We start from the raw sequence: 24,751 nt of genomic DNA on the forward strand, positions 1-24,751 counted from the left end.
GATTTGGATGTGAATGTAGGAGGTACGGTTAGTAAGTTTTCAGATGACTCCAAAATTGATGTAGAGTACAGCGAAGAAAGTTATCTCAGACTACAACGGGATCTTGATTAAAATTAGCTGGTGGGCTGAGGAGTGGCAGATGAAGTTGAGAACGTAGAACATGGAATGTTAGTGCAGTACAGGCCCTTTGGCCCTCAATGTTGTGCCAACCTATGGACCCTATCTTCCATCCATATGTCTATTCAATGACGATTTAAATGCCCTTAAATTTGGTGAGTCTACTACTGTTGCAGGCAGTGCATTTCATGCCCCTACTACTGAGTGAAGAAACTACCTCAGACATCTGTCTGTTCCCTCAATTTAAAGCTAAGTCCTCTCATGCTAACCGTCAATATCAGAGGAAAAAGGGTCTTGCTGTGTACCCTATCTAACCCTCTGATTATCTTGTATGTCTCAATTAAGTCACCTCTCAACCTTCTTCTCTGTAATGAAAACAGATTCATTTTCCTCAGCCTTTCCTTGTAAGATCTTCCCTTCATGCCAGGCAGCATCCTAGTAAATCACCTCTGAACCGTTTCCAAAGCTTCCGCATCCTTCATGTTATGCAGTGATCAGAACTGTACGCAATATGCCAAGTGCGGTTGCACCAGAGTTTTGTACAGCTGCAACATGACCTCGTGGCTCCGAAACTCAATCCCTCTCCCAATAAAAGGTAATACATATACACCGTATATGGCTTTAACAACCCTATCAACCTGGTTGGCAACTTGGAAATGGACACCGAGATCTCTCTGCTCGTCTACACTACCAAGAAACTTACCATTAGCCCAGTACACTTTTTTTTCCTGTTGCACCTTCCTAAATGAATCACTTCACACTTTTCCACACTAAACTCCATTTCCCACCTCTGAGCCCAGCTCTGCAGCTTATCTATGTCCCTCGGTAACCTCCAACATCCTTCAGCCCTATCCACAACTCTACAGACCTTAGTGTCATCCACAAATTTACTAACCAATCCGTCTATGCCCTCATCGAAGTCATTTATAAAAATGACAAACAGTAGTGGCCCCAAAACAGATCCTTGTGGTACACCACTAGTAACTGAACTCCAGGATGAACATGTCCCATCAACTGGTACCCTCTATTTTTCAGCTATGCCACGTTTGATTCAAACAGTGAAATCATCCTCAATCCCATGCCTCTGTGTTTTATGCAATAGCCTACCATGGGGAGCCTTATCAAACACTTTATTGAAATCCATTTACACCACATCAACCATTTTATCATTAGCCACCTGTTTGGTTACCATCTCAAAGAACTCAATAAATTTTGTGAGGCACGACCTACCATTCACAAAACCATATTGACTATCCCTAATCAACTTATTCCTCTCTAGATAAATCTTATCTCTTATAACCTTTTCTAACACTCACTGTAAGGCTCACTGGTCTATTCTTATTAGGGTTGGTCTCTACTCCCGTTCTTGAACAAGGGGACGTTTGCTATCCTTAAGTCTTCCGACACTATACCTGTAGACGATGACAAAGATCAAAGCCAAAGGCTCTGCAGTCTCCTTCTTGGCTTCCCAGAGAATCCAAGGATAAATCCCATCTGGCCCAGGGGATTTGTCTATTTTCACATTTTCCAGAATTGCTAACATGAACTCCTTGCTAATGTCAATCCCATCTAGTCGAGTAGCCTGTATCTCAGTGTTCTCCTCAATAACATTGTCTTTTTCCAGTGTGACTCCAAGCACAACATCCTTGATTGGCCCTCATCTTTCTCCAGTCATTCTTTTATTCCTGATATATGTATAGAAACCTTTTATGGGTTTCCTTGATCCTACCTGCCAATGACTTCTCATGTCCCCTCCAGGCTCTTCTTCGAGTCTTTCCTGGCTAACTTGTAACTCTCAAGTGCCCTAACTGACTGTTCACGTCTCATCCTAACATAAGCCACCTTCTTTCTCTCGACAAGAGATTCAACTTCCTTAGTAAACCACAGCTCCCTCACTTGACCACTTCCTCCCTGCTTGACAGGTACATAATTATGATGGACACGCATCCACATTTCAATTGTGCCTGTCCCCTGCAGTTTCCTTCCCCATCTTATGCATCCTAAATCTTGTCTAATCGCATCATTGTTGCTTTTGCCCCAGAATGGCTTTGTGAAAGAGAAATCATGTCCGGTTAAGTTTATTTTCTATTTTCTTTTTTTGAGATAGTCTTAACTAGAATGGATAGAGTAGAAGCCGTAGATGTGTTGTATTTGGACTACCTTGCATTATATACCTATCCCTTTTAAATCGCTAAAGTAAACCTAACTGAATTGTGGTGACTATCATCAAAGTGCTCACCTACGTCCAAATTTAACACCTGGCCAAGTTCATTACCCAGTACCAAATCCAATGTGGCCTCACCCTTTGTTGGCTTGTCTACATACTGTGTCAGGAAACCATCCTGCGCACATTGGACAAAGACTGACCCATCTAAAGTACTTGGAATGTAGTATTTCCAGTCAATATTTGGAAAGTTAAAATTCCCCATAACAACTATCCTGATATTCTTGCTCCTATTCAGAATTATCTTTGCTATCCTTTCCTCTACATCTCTGGAAGTATTCAGAGGCTGATAGAAAACTCTCAATAGGGTAAACTTTCCTTTTCTGTTTCTAACGTGAGTGCATACTACCTCAATCTACGAGTTCTCAAACGTCCTTTCTGCTATCGTAATGCTGTCCTTGACTAACAATGCCATACTTACCCCTCTTTTACCATTTTCAGTGTTCTTACTGAAACATTTAAATTCCGGAACCTGCAACAACCATCCCTGTCACTACTCTATCCATGTCTACGAAATGGCCACAACATTGAAGTCCCAGGTACCAACCCATGCTGCAAATTCACCTACCTTATACCGCATGCCTCTAACCACCTTCCTGTTTGCTGGTGAACTCTTGTGACCTTTCTCAATACTGTCAACCTCCTGGACACTGGAACTACAATTTAGGTTTCCATCCCCCTGCGTAATTAGTTTAAACCCTCCTGAATAGCATTAGCAAATTCCACCCCCCAGGGATATTGGTCCTCCTCTGGTTCAGGTGTAGACCATCATGTTTGTCGACATCCCACCTACCCCAGAATGAGACCCAATTATCCAATATTTATCTATACTTCGAATAGATAAATGTGAGGTGCTGCATTTTGGTAGAGCAAATCAGAGCAGGAGTAATATACTGAATGGTAAGACCCTGGGGAGTGTTGCCAAACAAGGAGACCTTGGAGTGCAGTTTCATAGTTCCTTGAAAGTGGTGTTGTAGGTAGGCAGGGCAGTGAAGAAGACATTTTGCACGCTTGTCTTTGTTGGTTAGTGCATTAAGTGTAGGAGTTGGGAGGCCATGTTGCGGTTGTACAGGACATTGGATTGACTCCTTTTGGAATACTGTATTTGCTAACCTTTCCTCTACATCTCTGGAGGAAAAGGTCGGTGATAGACCGACAAACTGGATGCATTCAGAATTTAGCAAAGGACGACTAGAAAGAGAATAAAGATGGTGAAAATATATTGCAAGGGCAAACTAGTGAGAAAGATAAAGATTGATAAGAAAAGCTTGTTTAAATACCTAATAACGAGTAGGTCCTTCAGAAAATGAAGCTGGGGAGGTGTTTATGGGGAACAAGGAAATGACGGAGGAGTTGAACAGATACTTTGAATCACTTTTTAAGGTGAAAGATACTTTGAACATTCCATTAGTACTATAGAATATGGGGGAGGAATTAAGCACCATTGTCATCATGAGAGAAGTACAATTAGATAAACTAATAGGGCTAAAGACAGGTAAGTTCTCTATTTCTGATGGCTTACTCTTAGGATTCTAAAAGAGGTAGCGACAGTGATAGTGGATGCACTGGTTGCAATTTTTCCAAAAATTGTTGGATTCTGAAGAATTGCTAATGTGACAACCTTTTTGCAAAAGAAAGTGAGGCAAAAAGTGGTTAACTACAAGCCGAGTAGACTCTCACCTGTTGTTGGAAAAGTATTGGAATAAATTATTAAGGAAGTAATAGTAGGACATTTGGAAAATCATAATCAAACTGAGTCAGAAATGGCTTTGTGAAAGAGAAATCATGTCCGGTTAAGTTTATTTTCTTTTTTTTTTGAGATAGTCTTAACTAGAATGGATAGAGTGGAACCAGTAGATGTGTTGTATTTGGACTTCCAGAAGGCATTCAACAATGTTCCTCACAATAGGTGTGGAAAGAGAATTGGCCCATAGGCAGGAAATGGTTAGTGGGGATAACAACCTTTGACCAATGTAGTTTTGCAGGGATCAATGCAGAGTGAGCAACTTTTTACAATAAATATTAATGACTTGGAGGAAGAAAATGAATGTAGCCAAATTTGTAGATGACACTAAAATGGGTGGAAAGTCAGGTTGTGAGTGAGATACAAACAGTTTACAGAGAGATATTGATAGATTAAATACTGGGCAATAAGTTGGCAAATGGAATATAATATGGGAAAATGTGAAATTCATTTTGGATGGGAGAAGAAAAGAACAGTATTATTTAAATTGAGAACAACTGCAGAAAGCTGCAACACAAAGGGACTTTTGGGGGGTCCCTAGCTTACAGGTGCAGCAAAGATTTGGAGTATAAGAGTAAGGAGGTTTTCTAGAAACACTGCAAGTTTCTGATGAGACCATATCTGGAGGAGTGTGAGCAGTTTTGGTTCCCTTATAACATGTTTTTTTTATGCAAATGATATTTTCCCAGACTGCTGGAGTGAGTGAGAACCAGGGCACGTTCTGCTAGAAAAAAATAATTTAAATAAAAATACCACAATCTTAAAGTCTAGTCTGATAGCATTGACCTTTTGTTTCATTTTTTTGTGACTGTGATACTTGCTGCTTCAGCACAGAATAACTGATGCCCTGAGTGCTCCTTAACGTTTTCTAACATGGTAAATGTTCAAAGCTGGCACTTGCAATTTGTCTTTCTTGGAACATTGCTATGGATTTACTTGTAGCAATATAGAGCTTGGTTACTTCTTTCTTACAAGCATCTTGGAATTTTGGCAGATCGTCACTGTTATTCTTCACTTTAAGTTTACAAATATCCACTTCTTGTGTTGACTTAAGTTTTGTAACCTGCAAGGGTTGCTGTAGGAAGATTTCTCCAATGCTGTGCCCAGTTGACTTTGCTTCTCCTGAGGTATAATTTAAAGTCTGGAATATTAATGGCAAGTTTCACCATGACTCCCCGGTGTGTAATCCGATTGACACCTGGAAGGATGAACTGTGTTATACTCGGTGCTTTTTTGGTAACTGGCATTGTATTATGTCTCAGAGCATGCTGGAAGCCTTGAAGAGTCCTGTTCATAACAACACAATATCACAGCATTATAAAGGCCTCAGCCTGCACCTTAACTGGAACCACATGAAGCATGCCATACTGATGGAAGTGTGCTGATGTTTGTAACCAGTAACTTCCCCGAAAGTAGCTTCAAGGCCCACTAGAAATATTATTTAATTTATGTTACCTTCTTAGGTGTCTGCTTTAAAACTAATATCAAAAAGGTTTTCCAAAAAGGAGAGATCAATAAAAACTACTTTATATAAAGGTATTTGCTAGTTTTGTCTTTCGAAACAAACAGCTGTTCATCTAACCTCTATTGTTAAATTTACTTTGATTATCTTATTTCAGGCACCCTGTGTTTTAATTGGTGGTTCTAGGAGCAAAAGATTCTTCAAGGAGCTTTGCTACGTGAAGCACAATCTCATCTTATGCTCGAGACAGATCTATTTTTGTCAGAGTGGGAGGCTGTTAATACAACATCACCGAATTTAGGTTAGTGAACACTGGACCGATCCATCTTGTCTGTCAGCAGAAATCCACATCTGAGGGCTTCATATAATGATATCAGCAATTTTACAACTGGTGTTGGATGAATCCGTGTATCTCTAGACAGATGGTGCAAAAGTTGATCATTCTATTGTGATGAAGGATATGTGAATTTTACATATGTTAACATTATTTTTGGAATTTAGAATTCACAATAAAGGTGGATGGGTATTGAGTTCTTCTGCAAATGGGTTTCCTTTTTTTTGTTAAAAGACAGACCTTCTCTAACAGAGTAATCTTAATCCAACATGTATTAGAAGGCAGGTGATTGCTGACTCCCTATGGTATCGAAGAAATTTATTTAAAGCCATTATGTTTGTTTTCTGTTCAAAGTAATCTCAGATTGAGCAAGTTTGCTTTTTAAATTCAATTAAGATATCAGAGATGACTTGAGAAGTATAGTTTCTCACATCAGAAGAGTTCAGGGCAGATCAGACAAGCAGTTACCTCAGTAAAGAATATACTTTATAAAGCTTCCAAACCAAGAGTTTGGTTAGAAATATGCAGGTGATTAGAACTGAGAAAATATATGCTGTCAGATTTGTGGAAAGGTCATGTCTGTAGACTTGGAAAGGACTCGTCAAATTGTCTCATCAAACAGTCCATGCCAAGTAAACTACTTGGAGTCAGTTGGGTAGAAATTTAGAGTTCAGATAGGGGTGTAATTTTGTCTGGACTTGGATCTCTGTAACAGACAGTGTCAGGAAGTCTGTAGAAACCTTTTGTTTTGTACATTAAAATCTTTCTAATTGTATTCTGTATTCAGAAGTTTTTTTGTACTACTTTTGTGTAATCAGCTTCTGTTGTGCAAGAAAATCTGCCACCTTGTGTGAATATGTCTTATCGACTAACTACTATGTTTACTAACTAAGGAACAAAACATGTTTTATGAATACACGTTTCATTCTGGGATCTGAATTTTCCAGTAGTATTATCAACTAAAGTCATAACAATATTGATGAGCTAAATTAGGGATGTGTGCACACTTATTTACATGACTGGACAAGTACAAATCAGTGTTTCTTTCTAGGAATGTGTAATTTAGGTGTTTTATTTTGGCCTTGGTTTACTAACTGCATTGAGAAGGAAATTGGTGAGCAAACATTTCGAGTAAAAAAATGATGAATTGATTTAAGTTATTGCACTTCCCTTTATAATTTGTGTGGTTTGAATAATTCGCTATTTTACTCTTTCTAAGCTACAAGCTCAATGTGTTCTTTACCATGAACTACCGATTTAACTACTAAAGCTGTATTGATTTGGAGATGCCGGTGTTGGACTGGGGTATACAAAGTTAAAAATCACACAACACCAAGTTATAGTCCAACAGGTTTAATTGAAAGCTAGTGTGCTTCCAATTAAACCTGTTGGACTATAACCTGGTGTTGTGTGATTTTTAACATTAAAGTTGTAGCATTTGTAGATATGGTTTTTCACTTTGTAGTCAGGCTAGTATTTGTATGACACTACCTTACGACATATTCCCCTGTCTTCAATTGCCCTATTTTTCTGCCAAAATTAAGATTTTTCTTATCTAAGTAAAATTTATATAGTAATGCAAGCATAACAAAAGTCTCTTTGGAAAATTAAGCCAACGAAAAATAGCTTGTTCGGACATAGTCTAATGCTATTCAGTGACAGTTTATAAATATATCACAACAAATGTATTTTTTTCAAGTTGTTAGTTTAGAACTTTTGTGTCATGTGAATTTTCTGAAAGGGAAATTATAAGACTAATACTTAGTACACTGACATTTTCAAGTCCCAGAGCTGCATCACTTTTCTTGAGGGGGGAGGGTGAGGCAGTTAATGGACCTAACTCTTCTGTATTTTTAGTGAATAATGATCAACTCCATTCTCCCGTAGGATTGAAGAACCAGTTCTCAGAATTCAGAAAGTTTTGGAAGTTAGGACAATATTCACCCAAATACAATATTTTACATATTTTTAAACTTGTCCTTAATAGCAACTGATAATTAAAAGACCTTTAGAGCTTCATGTTGTGATGATGGACAGAATAACATTGAAAAATGATCACTTCAGCAGCATGGAAAGTGGTAAAGTTATGTCCTGGTTTGTAGTGAGATCTTGTAGTCCACACTTAAAATTTTGTTAGGGTGCAGGGGCATGAAAAGCATTGCATATATCAGTTGACTGAGAGCACATCTGTTCAAATAAAAAGCACCACAGAGAGCCTGAATATGGCAGAAATTCCCTTTCAGTGACTTGGAAGTACTCAGTGGCATAAAACATCATGATAGAATTGGTTGTTGAGGAGGGTTTGTCTACTGAGTCAGTTTGGGTGGAACTCGGGAAAAAGAAAAGAGCAGTCACTTTATTGGTTGTTTTCTACGGACCCCCCAAATAGCTGCAGAAAGTTGGAAGGACAGATTGGACAGCAGATCTTGGAAAGGTGCAGATGTGATAGAGTTGTTATTATGGGTGACTTCAACTATTGATTGTAATCTCCTTAATGCAGATGGTCTGGATGGAGCTGATTTTGTCAGGTGTCTCCAGAAAGGATTCCTGACTTAATATGTAGATAGGGCAACTGGGGACGGGAGGTCATATTGGATTTGGTGCTTAGCAACGAGCCAGGCCTGATGTCACATCTCGGTGGGAGAGCATTTCGGTGACATTGACCACAACTGCCTTACCTTTACTATGGTCATGGAGAGGGATGGGGCAGACAGTATGGCAAGATATTTAATTGGGGCAGGGGAAATTATGCTGCTATTAGACAGGCGCTGTGGAGTATACATTGGAGACAATTGTTCTCAGGGAAATGCACAACTGAAATGTGGAAGCTGTTTAAGGAGCACTTGTTGCGAGTGTTGGATAGCTTTGTCCCAGTGAGACAGAATGGATGAAGGATCCTTGGATGACAAGAGAAGAGGAGCTTCTCGGCAAGGGGAAGAAAGAAGCTTACAGAAGGTTGAGGTAGCAAGGATCTGGTGCAGCTTTAGAGGATTACAGTTGAGCTAGGAAATAACTCAAAAATGGACTGAGGATCGCTGGGAGGGAGCACAAAAAAGTCTTGGTGGGAAAGATTAGTGAAAATCCAAGGGCGTTCTATGCTTACGTGAAGAATAAGAGGAGGATCAGAGAAAGTGTAGGGCCAATCAGGGATAGTGGAGGGAACTTGTGCCTGGAGTCTGAAGAGGTAGGGGAGGCCCTAAATGAGTTTTTTGCTTCTATAATCACTAGAGAGAGGGACCTTGTTGATGGTGAGAGCAGTGGGAACCAGGTTAATAAGCTTGAACAGATTGATATTAAGAAATGGATGTGCTGGAACTTTTGGGAAGCATCAAGATAGATAAATCATCAGAGCTTGACCAGATCTATTCAAAGTTACTACGGGAAGCGAGGAATGAGATTGCTGCATCTCTGGCGATGATCTTTGACTCCTCAGTCTCCACGGGAGTAGTTCTGGTTGATTGGAGGGAGGCGAATGTTATTCCTCTGTTCAAGAAAGGGTATAAGGAAATCATTGGGAATTACAGTTCAGTCAGTCTTATGTCTGTGGTAAGCAAAGTATTGGAAAAGATTCTGAGAGATAGAATTTATGACTATTTGGAAAAACATAGTTTGGTTAAGGATCGTCAGCATGGCTTTGTGAGGGGCAGGTCTCACAAGCCTTATTGAGTTATTTGAGGACATGGCGAGACAAGTTGACGAAGGTCGAGCAGAGGATGGTGTGTATGTAAAATTCAGTAAGACATTTGATAAGGTTCTCCATTGTAGGCTAATTCAGAAAGTTAGGAGGTATGGGATACAGGGAAATCTGACTGTAAAGATACAGAATTGGCTGACCGGAAGACAGCAAGAGGTAGTGTATGGAAAGTATTCTGCTTTGAGTTCAGTGACCAGTGACCTCCCATAGGGATCTGTTCTTGGGCCTCTGCTCTTTATAGTGTCTATAAATGACTTGGATGAAGAAGTGGAAGGGTGGATTAGTAGGTTTGCCGATGGCGCAAAGGTTAGTGGTGTTGTAGATACTGTCGAGGGCTGTTGCAGGCTCGAACAAGGCATTCACAGGATACAGAGCTGAGCTCGGAATTGGCAGATGGAGTTCAACCAGGATAAATGCAAAGTGATTATTTTGGAAGGTCTAATTTAAATGCTGAATACAGGGTTAAAGACAGGATTCTTGGCAGTATGGAGCAACAGCAGGATCTTGGGGTCTGTGTATACAGATCTCTCAAAGTTGCCACCCAAGTTGATCGGGTTGTTAAGAAGGCGTATAGTGTTTTGGCTTTCATTAACAGGGGTATTAAGTTTAAGAGCCACGAGGTTTTGCTGCAGCTGTATAAAACCCTGGTTAGACCACACTTGGAATATTATGTCCAGTTCTGGTTGCCTCATTATAGGAATTGTGTAGATGCTTTAGAGAGGGTACAGAGAAGATTTACCGTGTTGGAGGGCTTGCCTTATGAAGAGAGGTTGAGTGAGCTTGGGCATTTCACACTGGAGAGAAGAAGGAAGAGAGGTGTCTTGATAGAGGTGTACAAGGTAATGAGAAGCATAAATAGAGTAGATAGCCAGAGACATTTCCGCAGTGTAGAAATGGCTGTTACAAGGTGTCATAATTTTAAGGTGATTGGTTGAAGGTTGTCAGAGGTAGGTTCTTTTAGCAGAGAGTGGTGGGTGCGTGGAATGCACTGCCAACGGTGGTGATAGAGTCAGAGACATTAGGGACCACATGGATGGCAGTAAATTGAGGGGTATGTAGGTTAGGTTGATCTTAGATTTAGATAAATGCTCAGCGCAGTATTGTGGGCTGAAGGACCTGTACTGTGCTGTACTGTTCTACATTCTAATAATTCTCAGTTCATGGGAGAGCTGCTGCTATTCCAGATGTGTGTAGTTCATTGTGTGGCACTTGGAAATTATTTCAGTCTTCCTTGGTGAAAATGTGCAACCTTCTGTGCAGCACCAAGCATAAACTTATGGAATGAAGCATGGTTACCTGTGATCTTTATGATGTGTAATCCTCACGAAAATAGCAGTCATAAAATGACCGTTCATGTTACATTTGACTGACACGTGCAAGTCCAAGACTATTAATGCTGATTAGGTGAGTTTAAAAAGCATGCCTACCAAAGTAATTGAATTAAAAAGGTAAGAAGAGTAGTTAAGAGTTTGGATTGGAGGTTTTTTCATAAGGCAGAGTGGCCAAAAATATATGGATTAATGAATATGAATAAACTATTAGGAAATGTAAAAGAAAGATTTCAGAGCATGTACATGTGTCAGAAGGAAAAGTCACTTCCTTCGAGGTTAGGACAGCAGAAACTATAACTGGAAATATAGCATGAGAAGTTAAATGTTTTGTATATACATTTGTACAGAGACAAAAAAACAGAGATGGTGATATCACCAAGTTTTAATGAGAAACACTAACTCGAACTAATGTTAATAAAGAATTAAGGTAGGAAAAGTTCATGAGATTAACAGCCGGCTAAAACCTCTCAGACCAATGTCCTGGAGTTGTAAAGTGGGAGGCTGTAGAGATTGTGGAGACACTCGTTGAGAGTTATCAGGTCAAATGATCAAAAGCATGATTTAAAATGTAGGTTTTAAGGCCTGACTTAAAGAAAGGGTGTGAGATACGTAACTTGGTGCCTAGGCAGCTGAATACATGGCCACCAGTAGTTGAACAATTAAAATTGTGGATGTCAAGTGACCACAATTGGATAATTGCAGATATTTTAGAGGATTGTGTGGCAGAGGAATTTTGTTGAGATTGGAGGCAAGGTTATGGAAAGATTTGACAATCAGCATGAGAATTTTAAAATCAAGGCCTTGCTTGATTGGGAGTCAGTTTAGAGCCAAGAGATTAGTCGATCAATTTGATTCCGAGGACCTGATGGCCAACGTCCTTGGGTTCTGAAATATTGCACAGTAGTGCTGGCTGTGACTTTCTAACATTTCTCTGGTTTAGAAATGTTCGCATGAGATTGGAAGTTGGCAAATGTTATACTGCTTATCAGATAAAGTGGGTAACAAAAACAGTGAACTACAGGCCAGTTAACGTAATAGTAATCATTGATGGGCAGCATGGTGGCACAGTGGTTAGCACTGCTGCCTCACAGCGCCAGAGACCCGGGTTCAATTCTCGCCCCAGCCAACTGTCTGTGTGGAGTTTGCACATTCTCCCTATGTCTGTGTGGATTTCCTCCGGGTGCTCCGGTTTCCTCCCACAGTCCAGAAATGTGCAGGTTAGGTAAATTGGCCATGCTAAATTGCCCCATGTGTTAGGTGAAGGGGTAAACGTCAGGTGGGTTGCCCTTCAGAGGGTCGGTGTGGACTTGTTAGGCCGAAGGGCCCGTTTCCACACTATAAGTAATCTAATTGAGAGAATGCTGGACCTAAGATTACACAAGTTTTATTGCGCTTAGGAACTTGTAATATGATAGAACAAATCACCATGGTTTTATTAGGGGAAATGGGATTTAATAAATTTATTAGAATTCTTGGAGGATGTAATGAATAGAGTAGATAAAAGGAAAACATTAGATGTAGTATACCTGGATTTACAACAGGCATTCCCTAAGGTGCCACACAAAAGTTTGCTTGACTAAATGAAGACGACACTACCTCAGCTCCCAGGATTGTTCTGGTTTCTCCAGCCACTGTAGCGCATGGATCTTGAAGGATTGTACAGCAGTTGGAAAAATAAGAGGGAGAGGAGGATTTATGGGAGTTAATATATTAGCATAAACTAAGGCATGGTTAATGTACAGAAAGAAGAAAATGGTGATAATTTGAGCATTTACAAGATGGCAAGCATTGCTTGTGGAGTGCTGCAAGGATCCATACAGTGGATTTAGTTATTCCAATCAGTAATAATTTCTTGGATGAAGAAACAGAGTAATTGTATTGTCAGAGTTTGCGGATGATACAAAGCTTAGTGGAGAGGTAAGTTGAAAGGAAGACACAGACTAATGAGATAGACAAAGGTTAGTGAATAGGCAACAAAGTAGCAGATGGAGCTTAATGTAGGGAAGTACGAAGTTATTCACTCTTAAGAATAGAAAAGTAGAACAGGTTTTAAATGGTGTGCAAAAAGCGTTGATATTAACACTGAAGTCTCCATGCAGGTGAAGCAATTGATTAGAAAGACAAATTGCATGTTGACCTTACTTTTTCCTACAACCCAAATTGCTTGCAATAAAGTTCTGATGAGACACTCCAAATTGAAAACGTTAATGTTATATCTCTTCAGATGTGACCAAACCTGCTGGGTTTCTGCAACATTCTCACGTTTTTTTCAGATTTCAGCATCCATTGTAATTTACTTTTATTATTATAAAGAAGTTTTGCTAATTTGTTTGGGACTGATGTGAAACAACACCCAGAGTACTGTGCAGTTTTAATTTGCACATTTATGGAAGAATATACTTATGCTGAAGGTAGTAAAGGTTCACTAAATAAATCCCTGGGATAAGAGAAAATAAGGAGTAGGGTTAGATCATTCAGCCCCTCAAGTATGCCTCACGGTAGAGCTCACTCCTCCTTTGTGCTAGCTCCTCATCGCCCCTCGACACCCCAATATTTCAGAAATCTATCTACCTCTTTTTTACAGAATTTGTGATCGAGCTTCAACAAAACATTCAGGTAGAGAATTCCAAGCTCTCATACCTTAATGACCATTCCCTTATTCTGCAACGTTGTACCCTAGTTTGAGATTGACTCGCTCGTGGAAACATCATCTCAACATTTACCCTATCAAGCTCCCTCAAAATCATGTATAGTTCAGAAAGATCATCCCTCATTCTATAAACTTTAATAGTTAAAAAAACTAATTTGTTTAGCTATTCTTGATAACTCAACCACCGCATCTCAGAAATTTGTCTCGTGGATCTCTTTTGAATCACCTCCAACTTCAGTATATCTTTTCTTAAACATTTCTTAAACTTTTCAAAACTGTACACAATGCAGCTGCAGCCTTATCAACATGCTGCACAGTTGTAATGAGGTGTCTTTATTTCAAACTCCAATCCCCTTGCAATAAAGGCTAAATTTTTATTTTGCTTCCATAATTACATGCTGCATCTGCTTGCTGACGTTTTTGTGTCTAATGTGCAGGAACACCCAGGTCTTTCTGTGCAATATTTTTTTGATGTCTCTCTTCATTTAAATAATGTTCTGCCTTTTGATTATTCCTTTCAAATTGTATAACTTCACACTTCATTGCATTATACTCCATCTGCCAAATGTTTGCCCATTCACTTCACCTGTCTATATCCCCTTGTAGATTCTTTGTCCTCATCCAAACATGCCCTCCTGTTTATTTTTGTACAATCATCATATTTGGATATATTCCACTCTGCCCCTCCTCTGTATCATCTTCTGGAAATTCAAAAATAGTCTACGTAAAGTCAGAGAGATCTATAGCTTAGAAAAACATAGCACAGCCCAGTGTACCTACACATTCTAATCCCATTTTATAGCACTTGACCCATAACTTTGTATGGCTTGGCATCACAAGTACACGTTGATTATTTCTTAAATGTTATGAGGGTTTTCTGCCTTTATCCCCTTACAGGCAGTGAATTCCTGATGCCTGCCACCATCCAGGTGAATGCAGTTTTACTCACATCTCCTTTAATCTTTCCGCCCTTTGCTTAAATCAGTGCCTGCTGGTTATTGGTTCCTCCATCAAGAGGCAAAGTTCCTTCCTGTCTACGTTATTTATGAAATATATAATGTTACGAAGGGCAATCATGTTGTCATCTCACTACCCCCCCACCCCCATCGAAACAAAACGCACAGAGACACCTTCCTTCATCTTTTACTTTCTTCATCTTTATCCCAGTTTACCCTGCCCATCACGTTCGCCTGGTCGAAAAGAACCACTGAATTATTCTAATTCCACTTTGTAGCACATCGCGCATAGCCTTGATAATGTACCAGCTGAAAAGTTGCTGCATAAGATAAAGGACTCATGGGGCATAAGGTGGCAGTAAGGAATATATATATCAATATGAATAGTAGATTGGTTTAGAACATAAAAAAGCACACTGAAATAAGTAAGTCATCTTGAAGTTGATAGACTGTTACCAGTGGAAACCTGCTAAGATCAGTACTGGCATTTTTGCAACATGATAAGATGTCGTTTGGACCATCATCTCTGTGTCAATCATCAAACATGCATCTGTTCTAATTCCATTTCACGCACTTGGCCCATAGTCTTGTATGCCATGGCATTTCAAGTGCTCATCTAATTAGCTTTTAAATGTCTTGTGTGTTCCTGTCTCCCTTTCAAGCAGTGAGTTCTAGATAGTCTCAATCCTCTAGCAAAAGAAATATTTCCTGAAATCTCCTCGACTTTGTGCTTCTTATTTTAAAATAGTATCTCCTGTTTATTGACCCCTCTACTGTGGGGAAAACTTTCAACTTTGTCTACCCTGCCTTTGCCCAATGATTTTATTGTGATCATTTGACTTTTAATTCCAGATTTTTATTGAATTCAGATTCCCACCATCTGCCAGGTTGCCTGTATTTACTTAACCAGCAGGGTAAACTGAAAGGTTTCTGAAGCTGGAAGGCTTCTGATTAGCCTTCCAGCTTTGACAATCTGCATGCTGTCCATCATTGGACAGGAACTTGCATCCATGCCAATTAAAGTTGTAACCTGGTCAATATTCTAATATATGCAGTTCTGACAGAATGGAGTCTACTTCCTTGAGGTGAAGAATCTAAAGATTTGTGGTTTTGTTCTAAAAAATAATGGATTGGCCACGTAAGACTACGTTGAGGAGAACTTCTCGCTCAGCAGACTTTGTGAATCGATGAAATTGTTTACTCCTAGGATCTATGGCGGTTTAATTATATTTGAGGTTGTGGTTGCTAAGAGAATCTGAGGACATGGGGATTTAGTGTGGAAGTCAATTTGATATTAAATGGCACACCTTTGTGGGACCTAATTATGTACACTTGTTTGCAGAAATATTAAGTAATGCTAAAACAAAAAAAAATCAAATTTGTGTGATCGACTAGTTTTTGGCAGAGTTTATACAGGTGAGTCAGAGTCATCTGTTTGCATGACGGTGATTATTCAAGTTGTTTTTCATAGTACTCAGTATCTATATTGTGGAAGAAAGGAAAGAGGAAGGATTGGAAAGTTCTGGTAATGTAACTTAAATCGAGCAACACTTTTGGCAGTTTCCATATTTTGGATTTTAATTTAACTAATATTCAGTATTTCTGTGATTTCAACTAGTTGATTTTTTTTAATAAGAGGCTCTGTTAGTTTTTCTGTTGTATCACTGAGACATATGGAACTGAATCTTGGACTGAAAGCAGACACTGACATGAAGGCGGGCGATCTCATTACAGAAAGGCATATTGTATAATGTGATGTCAATTTCACAAGTATGAGTCATAGATTCTTTTATTGATACCATTGTGAGACTCTTTTTGTGCCTGGATATTTTTTACCTGTATTTTGTAAAGTTATTGCATTGAAAGTAGAGGAACTCCAAGGAGCATTTCTAGGTGTGTTTTAATTTGTTAGGCTCGTGTGTAATGTGTGGTCCTGGATGTTTTTATTGTTGAGTTTGATTATAATGGACCCTGTAGTTAATCTTGAGTTCGTTACATATGTGCTTAGCTTCTAATGCTGGCACAAAACCTGTAGCAGTTCTTTTTCTGAAGATAATTTTGTTGAATTGCAAACTTTTTCCTCATTTAAATAAACAGTGATAATAAGGTTGCGTAGTATTATTCATGATTAGACTGGAACATTTTGTATCATTTGAAAACAATGACGAAATATGGTTGTTTGGAAGTGCAATATTTTACAGTCAAGTAGAGAGGAGAACAAATCAGTCTTCCATGGGAGATGTAGATTTTTTTAAAAAAATCACTTTTCATTCTAATTGCAGTTATCATTTTCAAGTTTTTAAACTATTTTACAGCAAAGAAAGATTTCTTCCCAACTACAGGGAAACGAGTGGTGATGGATCAAGCTTGGGTAATGAAACAAATCAAAGGATAGAGTCAAGGCAGGACCACAACATTATTAATGTCAGAAGTGAAGGTTTGAAAATGACAGAAAGGAACAGAGAGGGGAAAAGAGTGAGAATATACCAAAGAGTGAAGACTAGATGCTACGAAGATTAGAAAAAAGCACAATTTAAATGTGCATAGCATTCATGAAAAAAGTAAATGAATTAATAGGGCACATTGATGTGAATGAATATGATCTGATAGACATAATAGAGATGTGGCTATCTGATAACTATTGCATTGAATATTGATGGGAGAAAGTGAGGACTGCAGATTCTGGAGATCAGAGCTTAAAAATGTGTTGCTGGAAAAGCGCAGCAGGTCAGGCAGCATCCAAGGAGAAGGAGAATCGACGTTTCGGGCATAAGCATAATAGGTATGACATTCTAGAAGAATAGGAAGCTAGGTAAAGATGGAAGAGTAAGTGTTCCTAATCAAAGATAGTATTGGTATGTTTGTTAGAGATAACTTTAGGAGATCTAGTTGTAGAATTAGTTTGGGTAGAGATGGCTAATAGTGGAGGAAAGAATTCACTTGTTGAAGTGATCGACAGGCTCCTGTAATAGGGAGAAATATAAATTCTCCCTATAACAGGAAACAATTTGGGTTCTTGTAGTAAAGCGATGGCAATAATTATGGGTGATTTTCATCTCTACATAACCTGGAAAAATCAGATTGGAAGTAGTAATCACAATGGGGAATTCATAGAATGCTTTCAGGGTTTTTTTTAAGAATAACATGATCTGGAACTGACCAGAGAGAAGCTTATAGTAGATTTGGTATTGTGTAATATGGTGTGATTAAATTACTAGAGAATGAAGGCATCTTTGGGTAGCAGTGATCATTGAATTTTGCATCCAATTTGTAAGAGAGAAAAATGGGCCTGAAACTAAGACTTTAAAGTTTAAAAAATGAGCAGAGATTTGGCTGTGAAAGCTGAGGTTGCTCATTTAATTGTAGTATTAAAGTAGGGCATAGATCAGTAGAGAAATTTCTGAATACTGAATAAATAGTCCTTCTGTAAAGGAAATTTATAAGCAGAAGACCCACCATGTAATTAAAGAAGTTAAGGAGAGTATCAAAGTAAATCAGTAATTGGCTTGCTGAAAGAAAACTGAGGGTTGTAGTTGATGGAACATGTTCATCTTGGTGTCCAGTTACTAGCGGCGTACCGCAAGGGTCGGTGTTGGGCCCACTGCTGTTCGTCATTTTTATAAATGATCTGGATGAGGGCTTAGAAGGGTGGGTTAGTAAATTTGCGGATGACACTAAGGTGGAGTTGTGGATAGTGACGAAGGTTGTAGTAGATTGCAGAGAGACATAGATAGGATGCCGAGCTGGGCTGAGAGGTGGCAAATGGAGTTTAATGTGGACAAGTGTGAGGTGATACACTTTGGACGGAGTAATCAGAATGCAAAGTACTGGGCTAATAGTAGGATTCTTGGGAGTGCAGATGAGCAGAGAGATCCGGGTGTCCATGTACATAGATCCCTGAAAGTTGCTACCCAGATTGACAGGGTTGTTAAGAAGGCATACAGTGTTTTGGCCTTTATAAATAGAGGGATTGAGTTCTGGAACCAGGAGGTTATGCTGCAGCTGTACAAAGCTCTGGTACGCCACACTTGGAGTATTGTGTACAGTTCTGGTCACAGCATTATAATAAGGATGTGGAAGCTTTGGAAAGGGTGCAGAGAGATTTACTAGGATGTTGCCTGGTATAGAAGGAATGTCTTACGAGGAAAGGCTGAGGGCCTTGAGGCTGTTCTCATTAGAAAGAAGAAGGTTGAGAGGTGACTTAATAGAGACATACAAGATAATCAGAGGGTTAGATAGGGTGGACAGTGAGAGCCTTTTTCCAAGTATGGGGACGGCAAACACGAGGGGACACAACTTTAAAGTGAGGGGAGATAGGTATAAGACAGATGTGAGAGGTAGTTTCTTTACTCCGAGAGTAGTAAGGGTGTGGAATGCTTTGCCTGCAACGGTAGTAGATTCGCCAAGTTTAAGTGCATTTAATCGTCATTGGACAGGCATATGGACGTACATGGAACAGTGTAGGTGGGATGGGCTTCAGATTAGTATGACAGGGTGGCGCAACATCGAGCGCCGAAGGGCCTGTACTGCGCTGTAATGTTTTATGTTCTATGTAAATACACATATTTGTGTAAATGCGTGGTGGGTTGGGTGATTGGCCAAAATATAAAGAATGACCGAGAATGTCTAAAAGGTTAATCAGAACAAATAGCTCAGAGCGTGAAAGGAAGCTAACTAGAAATATAAAATAGAAAGGGGAAATATAAAATAGAAATATAAAATAGAAAGAATAGTGTTGCAACCCAATCTGTTCTTTCTAACTTTTTCTTCTATAACCAATTATTAATTTATAAAATTAATTAGAAAAGAATCTGCGTAAGATTTATGATTCAGTCCAGGGAGAAGTTGTTGTGATTACCTCACATAACGTCTGTCACGTTATAGTCCCACAGTTCTCCACTTCGTGTTTGTCTGTGTAGTTAATTCAGTGTCCATGATGTATTTGGGGGCTCATGTCCAGGATTTGGAGCAGTTAGTCTTCAAATATAATACTGTACAAAAAGTAGAAACTTCTGGCGCTGAGTTTTTTTTTAGGTTTAAAATGTCCAAGTCACTTTGGAACTAGGACCAGAAAACTCTGTAGAAACTGAAGGGACAAAATGAAATGGACCTGTCCAAAGCTGCAGGAAACCTAGAATTAGCAATCCCACCAAAAACCAAGTAAGGCACAGTTGCCAGAGAAGATAGAGTCGTGGCTAAACTTGAGGAGCGGAGCGAGGAAGCAACAGTGATAGAAGGTAGATTTTAGTTGTCATAAGCGAGGAAGTTAGAATGGGCAGCTCAGAAAGAAGAGAAGAGAGAGCACAACAGTTAGCACCAGGAGAAATTGAGCTGGAGGCTGAAGCCAGAGAGAAAGAGAAAGATAGACATTTGAATTTGAAGCTAACAGAGATAAGACAGATTATCCCAGAGGCAGTGAGAAGCACAGATGGAGGGAATCCTGGTAGAAATTCGAGGTTTAGCCAGGAAGTGAATTAGATTAGAATTAGATTAGATTAGATTACAGTGTGGAAACAGGCCCTTCGGCCCAACAAGTCCACACCGACCCGCCGAAGCGAAACCCACCCATACCCCTACATTTACCCCTTACCTAACACTACGGGCAATTTTTAGTATGGCCAATTCACCTGACCCTGCACATCTTTGGACTGTGGGAGGAAACCGGAGCACCCGGAGGAAACCCACGCAGACACGGGGAGAACGTGCAAACTCCACACAGTCAGTTGCCTGAGGCGGGAATTGAACCCGGGTCTCTGGCGCTGTGAGGCAGCAGTGCTAACCACCGTGCCGCCCACTAAGGAAATGTTCAAGGTAGTACAGTTGCTGCCTAGGTTTGAGGTAAAATGTGTGGAAGTATTCCTACTATCTTTTGAGAAAATAGCAGCCAAAAGGAGTTGCCTCAAGACCTCTGGACTTTGCCTCTTTAGAGCAAAGTTACTGGCAAAGTGCGGGATGCGTTTGCATCCCCGCCAGAGGAGATCTCTGGGTTTACGAGACTGTGAAAACGGCAATTTTAAACATGTACTTTAAGCTAGTCCCGGGGGCCAAAAGGCAAAGATTTATGAGTCTAAGAAAACAGCTGGCAAACATGCGGAGTGTTCAACAGAGAGAAGCAGACCAGTTTTGACAGATGGACCAGGGCATCTAGAGCCGTAACAATCTATGAAGGTTAAGAGACATAGTTCTGTTGGATCTGCTTAACAACCACAATCAGAAGGGATGGAGAAGAACAGAGGAACAGAAAGAAGGCCAATATCTGAGCTGTTCCATAAACCCTCATTCCATTACCCCTAAGGTTTGAGAAGAACTGAAAATGGAAGAGTAAGACAAAGGCAGTTAACCAAGGTAAGGAAAGGATAGCTGGGTGTGCTGAGAAATCACTACTGCAAGCCAGAAAGGTAGCAGTCAAGAGTGGAGGAGAATGCAGAAAACTACGGCTTTTTTTCACTGCGGTATGATAGACCACGATACAGCAACTTGCTGAAAACTGCATGGGAAACGAGTTGGGGCCATAAGCATACAGCCAGGAGAAATGGGAAAAGGAAATAAGGAAGAAAGCACCCTGAGCCAGTCCGGACCTCCGGTAAAAAGGATTAAGTGAACCCTGTGACAAAGACAGGAGGAGACAAAATAAGTGAAAGGTGCCAGAGGCTTATGTCAAAGGGTGTAGTGAGGCCTTCTGAGGTGGTGTGGAGTTCACATCCCAATCCACAATATCGGGTAAGACTGGATTTCAATACCATGTCGGGACAAAACAGTAGGCGTGATGGACACTTTGCCAATCAATGCAGTAGACCTGTTGGTTGGGATAGACTTGGCAGGACTGAAAGTAGTCACCTAACCTCCCCTAACAGGAGCTAGGGGATAGAGATGAGATGCAACCATTAGAAGAGGAGGTTACAGGCATCTTCCTAGTCTGCATAATGACCCGATAATGGCTCAGTAGGAAGAATCAACGAAAGAACTAACCATGCCACAAACAAGTGAGAGGGTGAAACTCTTGTGAGGAAGGAGAAAGGACTGGAGGGAGTGTTTGAAATAACAACAATGATCAAGGCCTGAAGGTCAGACCCTGAACTAACTAAATTAGCACTGGTGGTGAATTGAGGTTGAATTGGAGGGATTCCTGGGGTGTTATTACATGAATAAGAGTGCTGTGCTTTTGAGGAAGTGAAGATCTCTTCAGAAATCCATGGAAGGTAAATGGAGATGTGGTGCAGTTCTACAGAACTTAGCACATGTCAGGTTGTGGATAAGCCTCAGCATAAGATTAAACTGGCATTTTTACCTGATTGTGAATTGATTGTATTGGTCCTTTGCTGAAGACCTGGGCCAGGAATCAGTATATACTTTAACAGTCATGGATATAACCTCCAGAAAGCCAGCATGGATTTATAAGGTTAATTCACATCTGATTAATCTGGTTATATTTTTGAAAAATATCACTAATGTGGAATGCTATTTAAACAGCAGAGGTATTTGTGAATACTGTACACAAGAGACCATTGGGAAAATGGAAGGTAATGGAATTGGAGCAAGCTTTTGACTCAGACAAAAAGTAGGGATAATGGCATAGAATACCATTTTGGGATGTGATTAGTGAAGGATTGAGATTTCAACTTACGACTTTGAATTGAAAGTCAGATATCCAAATTTATTGACAGAGTAAACATTTAGTAGGAACAGTACGTGGTGTACGCGAACCATAAAATTGAAAAGGAACATTGACAAATTAAGTGAGGGGTCCAGAGTTTGGCAAGTGGAATGTAGTGAAGTTACTCATTTGGACAGAAGAAAGATAGATTGAGCATTTTTCGAAATTGTGAGAAGCTAGAAACTATGGAGGAATAGAAAAGATTTTAGAGCCCATGCGAATAATTCTCTAACAGCTAGGGGCGGCATAGTGGCTCAGTGGTTAGCACTGCTGCCTCATTGCACCAAGGACCCGGGTTCGATTCCTGCCTCAGGCAACTGTTTGTGTGGAGTTTGCACATTCTCCCAGTGTCTGCATGGGTTTTCCTCTGGGTACTCTGGTTTCCTCCCACAATCCAAAGATGTGCAGGTCAGGTGAATTGGCCATGCTAAATTAGTGTTAGGTGGCTTAGTGAGGGGTAAATATAGGGTAGGGGACTGGGTCTGTGTGGCTTACTCTTTGGAGGGTAGGTGTGGACTTGTTGGGCTGAGGGCCTGTTTCCATACTGTAGGGAATCTAACCTAAACAAAAACAAATTTATAAGGCTCATGAAATGTTCAACTTCATCTTTGTGAGTACTAGAATAGGAAGGGTTGGGAGGGAAGCTGTTGTTGTATAATGTTCTCGTCAGTTTATATCTGAAGTACTGCATTGAGTCCTGGTCTGCACCACAGAACAAATGTGTTGGCCCTGAAAGGGATGCAACACAACTTAATCAGAATCATGTGGAACTGAAAGGTTAAATGATCAGAAATGTTACATCACTGAAGTTGTGTTTCCTTGACTATAGAAGATTAATGATTTATTAAATTGAGGTTTTGAAGATTATTACAGAGTTCATTATTTCCTCTAAAGGCTGCATCAACCATCATATTAGAGCTAAGCTGTGTATGGATAATGTGAGGAAGAAGTTCTTCACATGAAGGGTGGTGGAAGTCTTTGAATTCTCCTGTCTGAAACATAACTGTTTAAATCTAGGGATCGTTTGAAATTTCAAAATTAATATTGGTGATGTTTGCAAGGCACAGTTGTTAATGAATGTAGAAGCCAGGTTTGTAGGTGGAATTAGGATACAGGTCAACACTGAACTTATTGAATAGCAAAGCAAAACCTACGAATTGAAAAGTCTGATCCTGTTCCTGTTACTTGTAGTCTTTGTCTGGTATGATTCATAAACATTTGAGATTGAAGCAGATTTATGGTCACAATCTCACACAAGTTAGGTGTTCATTTCCATATAGAATTCATGAAGGTACGAAGCTTCCAGACTGCACGATGCCTGCAGGAAGCTTGTACCATCATTACACTGGGGTGCTTACATTAGAAGTGATAAATGTCGAGAAGAAACTTATTTGGTACTAGGTTCTAGAGGTTGGTGGATTTAGAAATATAGGGGAGGAGCCATATATATTGATCAAAACTTGTATTTCTAATCAGTGTGGATTGTTGTTTTGACAGGTATGTAATTTGTGTTGAGTGGGACTCTCGGACCTTCCCAGACTTTTGTAATTAAGTAAGAAGTTGAATGCTTGTTTTTATTTTGTTGGAAACCCATACAAAATCTAATCTTTTGTCAAACACCGCACCCACAACTTTTATTCTTATGCTAGTTGTATCATTGTACCAAATCTTTGTTTTTATTGACATTTCCTTTCATGACTTCATATATTGTAACTCTAAATGTTGTTTTCTTCTGTATGTCTCAGCTCATATCCTCTTAGAATAGTAGTCTGCAGAGTCTTCCTGCTCTTAATTCTACATTTATGGCTTTTGACTCTCAAATATTAATACTGAATCTGATTGCTACAGTATTACCATATGGTGATATAGAACATAGAACAGTACAGCACAGAACAGGCCCGTTAGCCCACGATTTTGAATTAAATTACCTACAGTGTGGAAACAGGCCCTTCGGCCCAACAAGTCCACACCGACCCGCCGAAGCGTAACCCACCCAGACCCATTCTCCTACATTTACCACTTAGCTAACACTACGGGCAATTTAGCGTGGCCAATTCACCTAACCTGCACATTTTTGGATTGTGGGAGGAAACCGGAGCACCCGGAGGAAACCCACGCAGTCACGGGGAGAATGTGCAAACTCCACACAGTCAGTCGCCTGAGGCGGGAATTGAACCCGGGTCTCTGGCGCTGTGAGGCTGCAGTGCTAACCATTGTGCCACCGTGCTGCCCACAGATGTTGTGCCGACCACTGGTCCTCATGCATGCACCCTCAAATTTCTGTGACCATATGCATGTCCAGCAGTCTCTTCAATGATCCCAATGACCTTGCCTCCACAGCTGCTGCTGGCAACGCATTCCATGCTCTCACAACTCTCTGTGTAAAGAACCCGCCTTCTAGTCACATCCTCAAAGAACTCGATAAGGTTTGTGAGACATGACCTGCCCCTCACAAAGCCGTGTTGACTGCATTTAATCAAGCCATGCTCTTCCAGATGGTCATAAATCCTATCCCTCAATCCTTTCTAACACCTTGCAGACGACAGACGTGAGACTTACTGGTCTGTAATTGCCGGGGATTTCCC

The 24,751-nt window shown here is 40.0% G+C and overlaps 1 protein-coding gene across 24 annotated transcripts in view; it reads left to right on the forward strand.

The window, feature by feature from the left end:
* Nucleotides 1-24,751, forward strand: part of LOC122540026 (protein TANC2) — a 1,060,344-nt gene that overhangs the window by 435,474 nt on the left and 600,119 nt on the right. For 6 of the 24 annotated variants that reach the window (XM_087977943.1, XM_087977942.1, XM_087977941.1 and 3 more), the window contains one exon: nt 5,705-5,848. The exons of the other annotated variants lie outside the window; for them this stretch is intronic. In XM_087977943.1, coding sequence (XP_087834069.1) covers nt 5,785-5,848 — 64 coding nt within the window. In that variant the 5' untranslated portion in view covers nt 5,705-5,784. The remainder of the gene's footprint in view (nt 1-5,704; nt 5,849-24,751) is intronic. 24 annotated transcript variants of the gene reach the window in all.

This window comes from Chiloscyllium plagiosum, unplaced genomic scaffold, assembly GCF_037043375.1.
Source record: "Chiloscyllium plagiosum isolate Xiang-an unplaced genomic scaffold, Cpla_swu_hap1 HiC_scaffold_32, whole genome shotgun sequence".
Lineage (NCBI taxonomy): Eukaryota > Metazoa > Chordata > Chondrichthyes > Orectolobiformes > Hemiscylliidae > Chiloscyllium > Chiloscyllium plagiosum.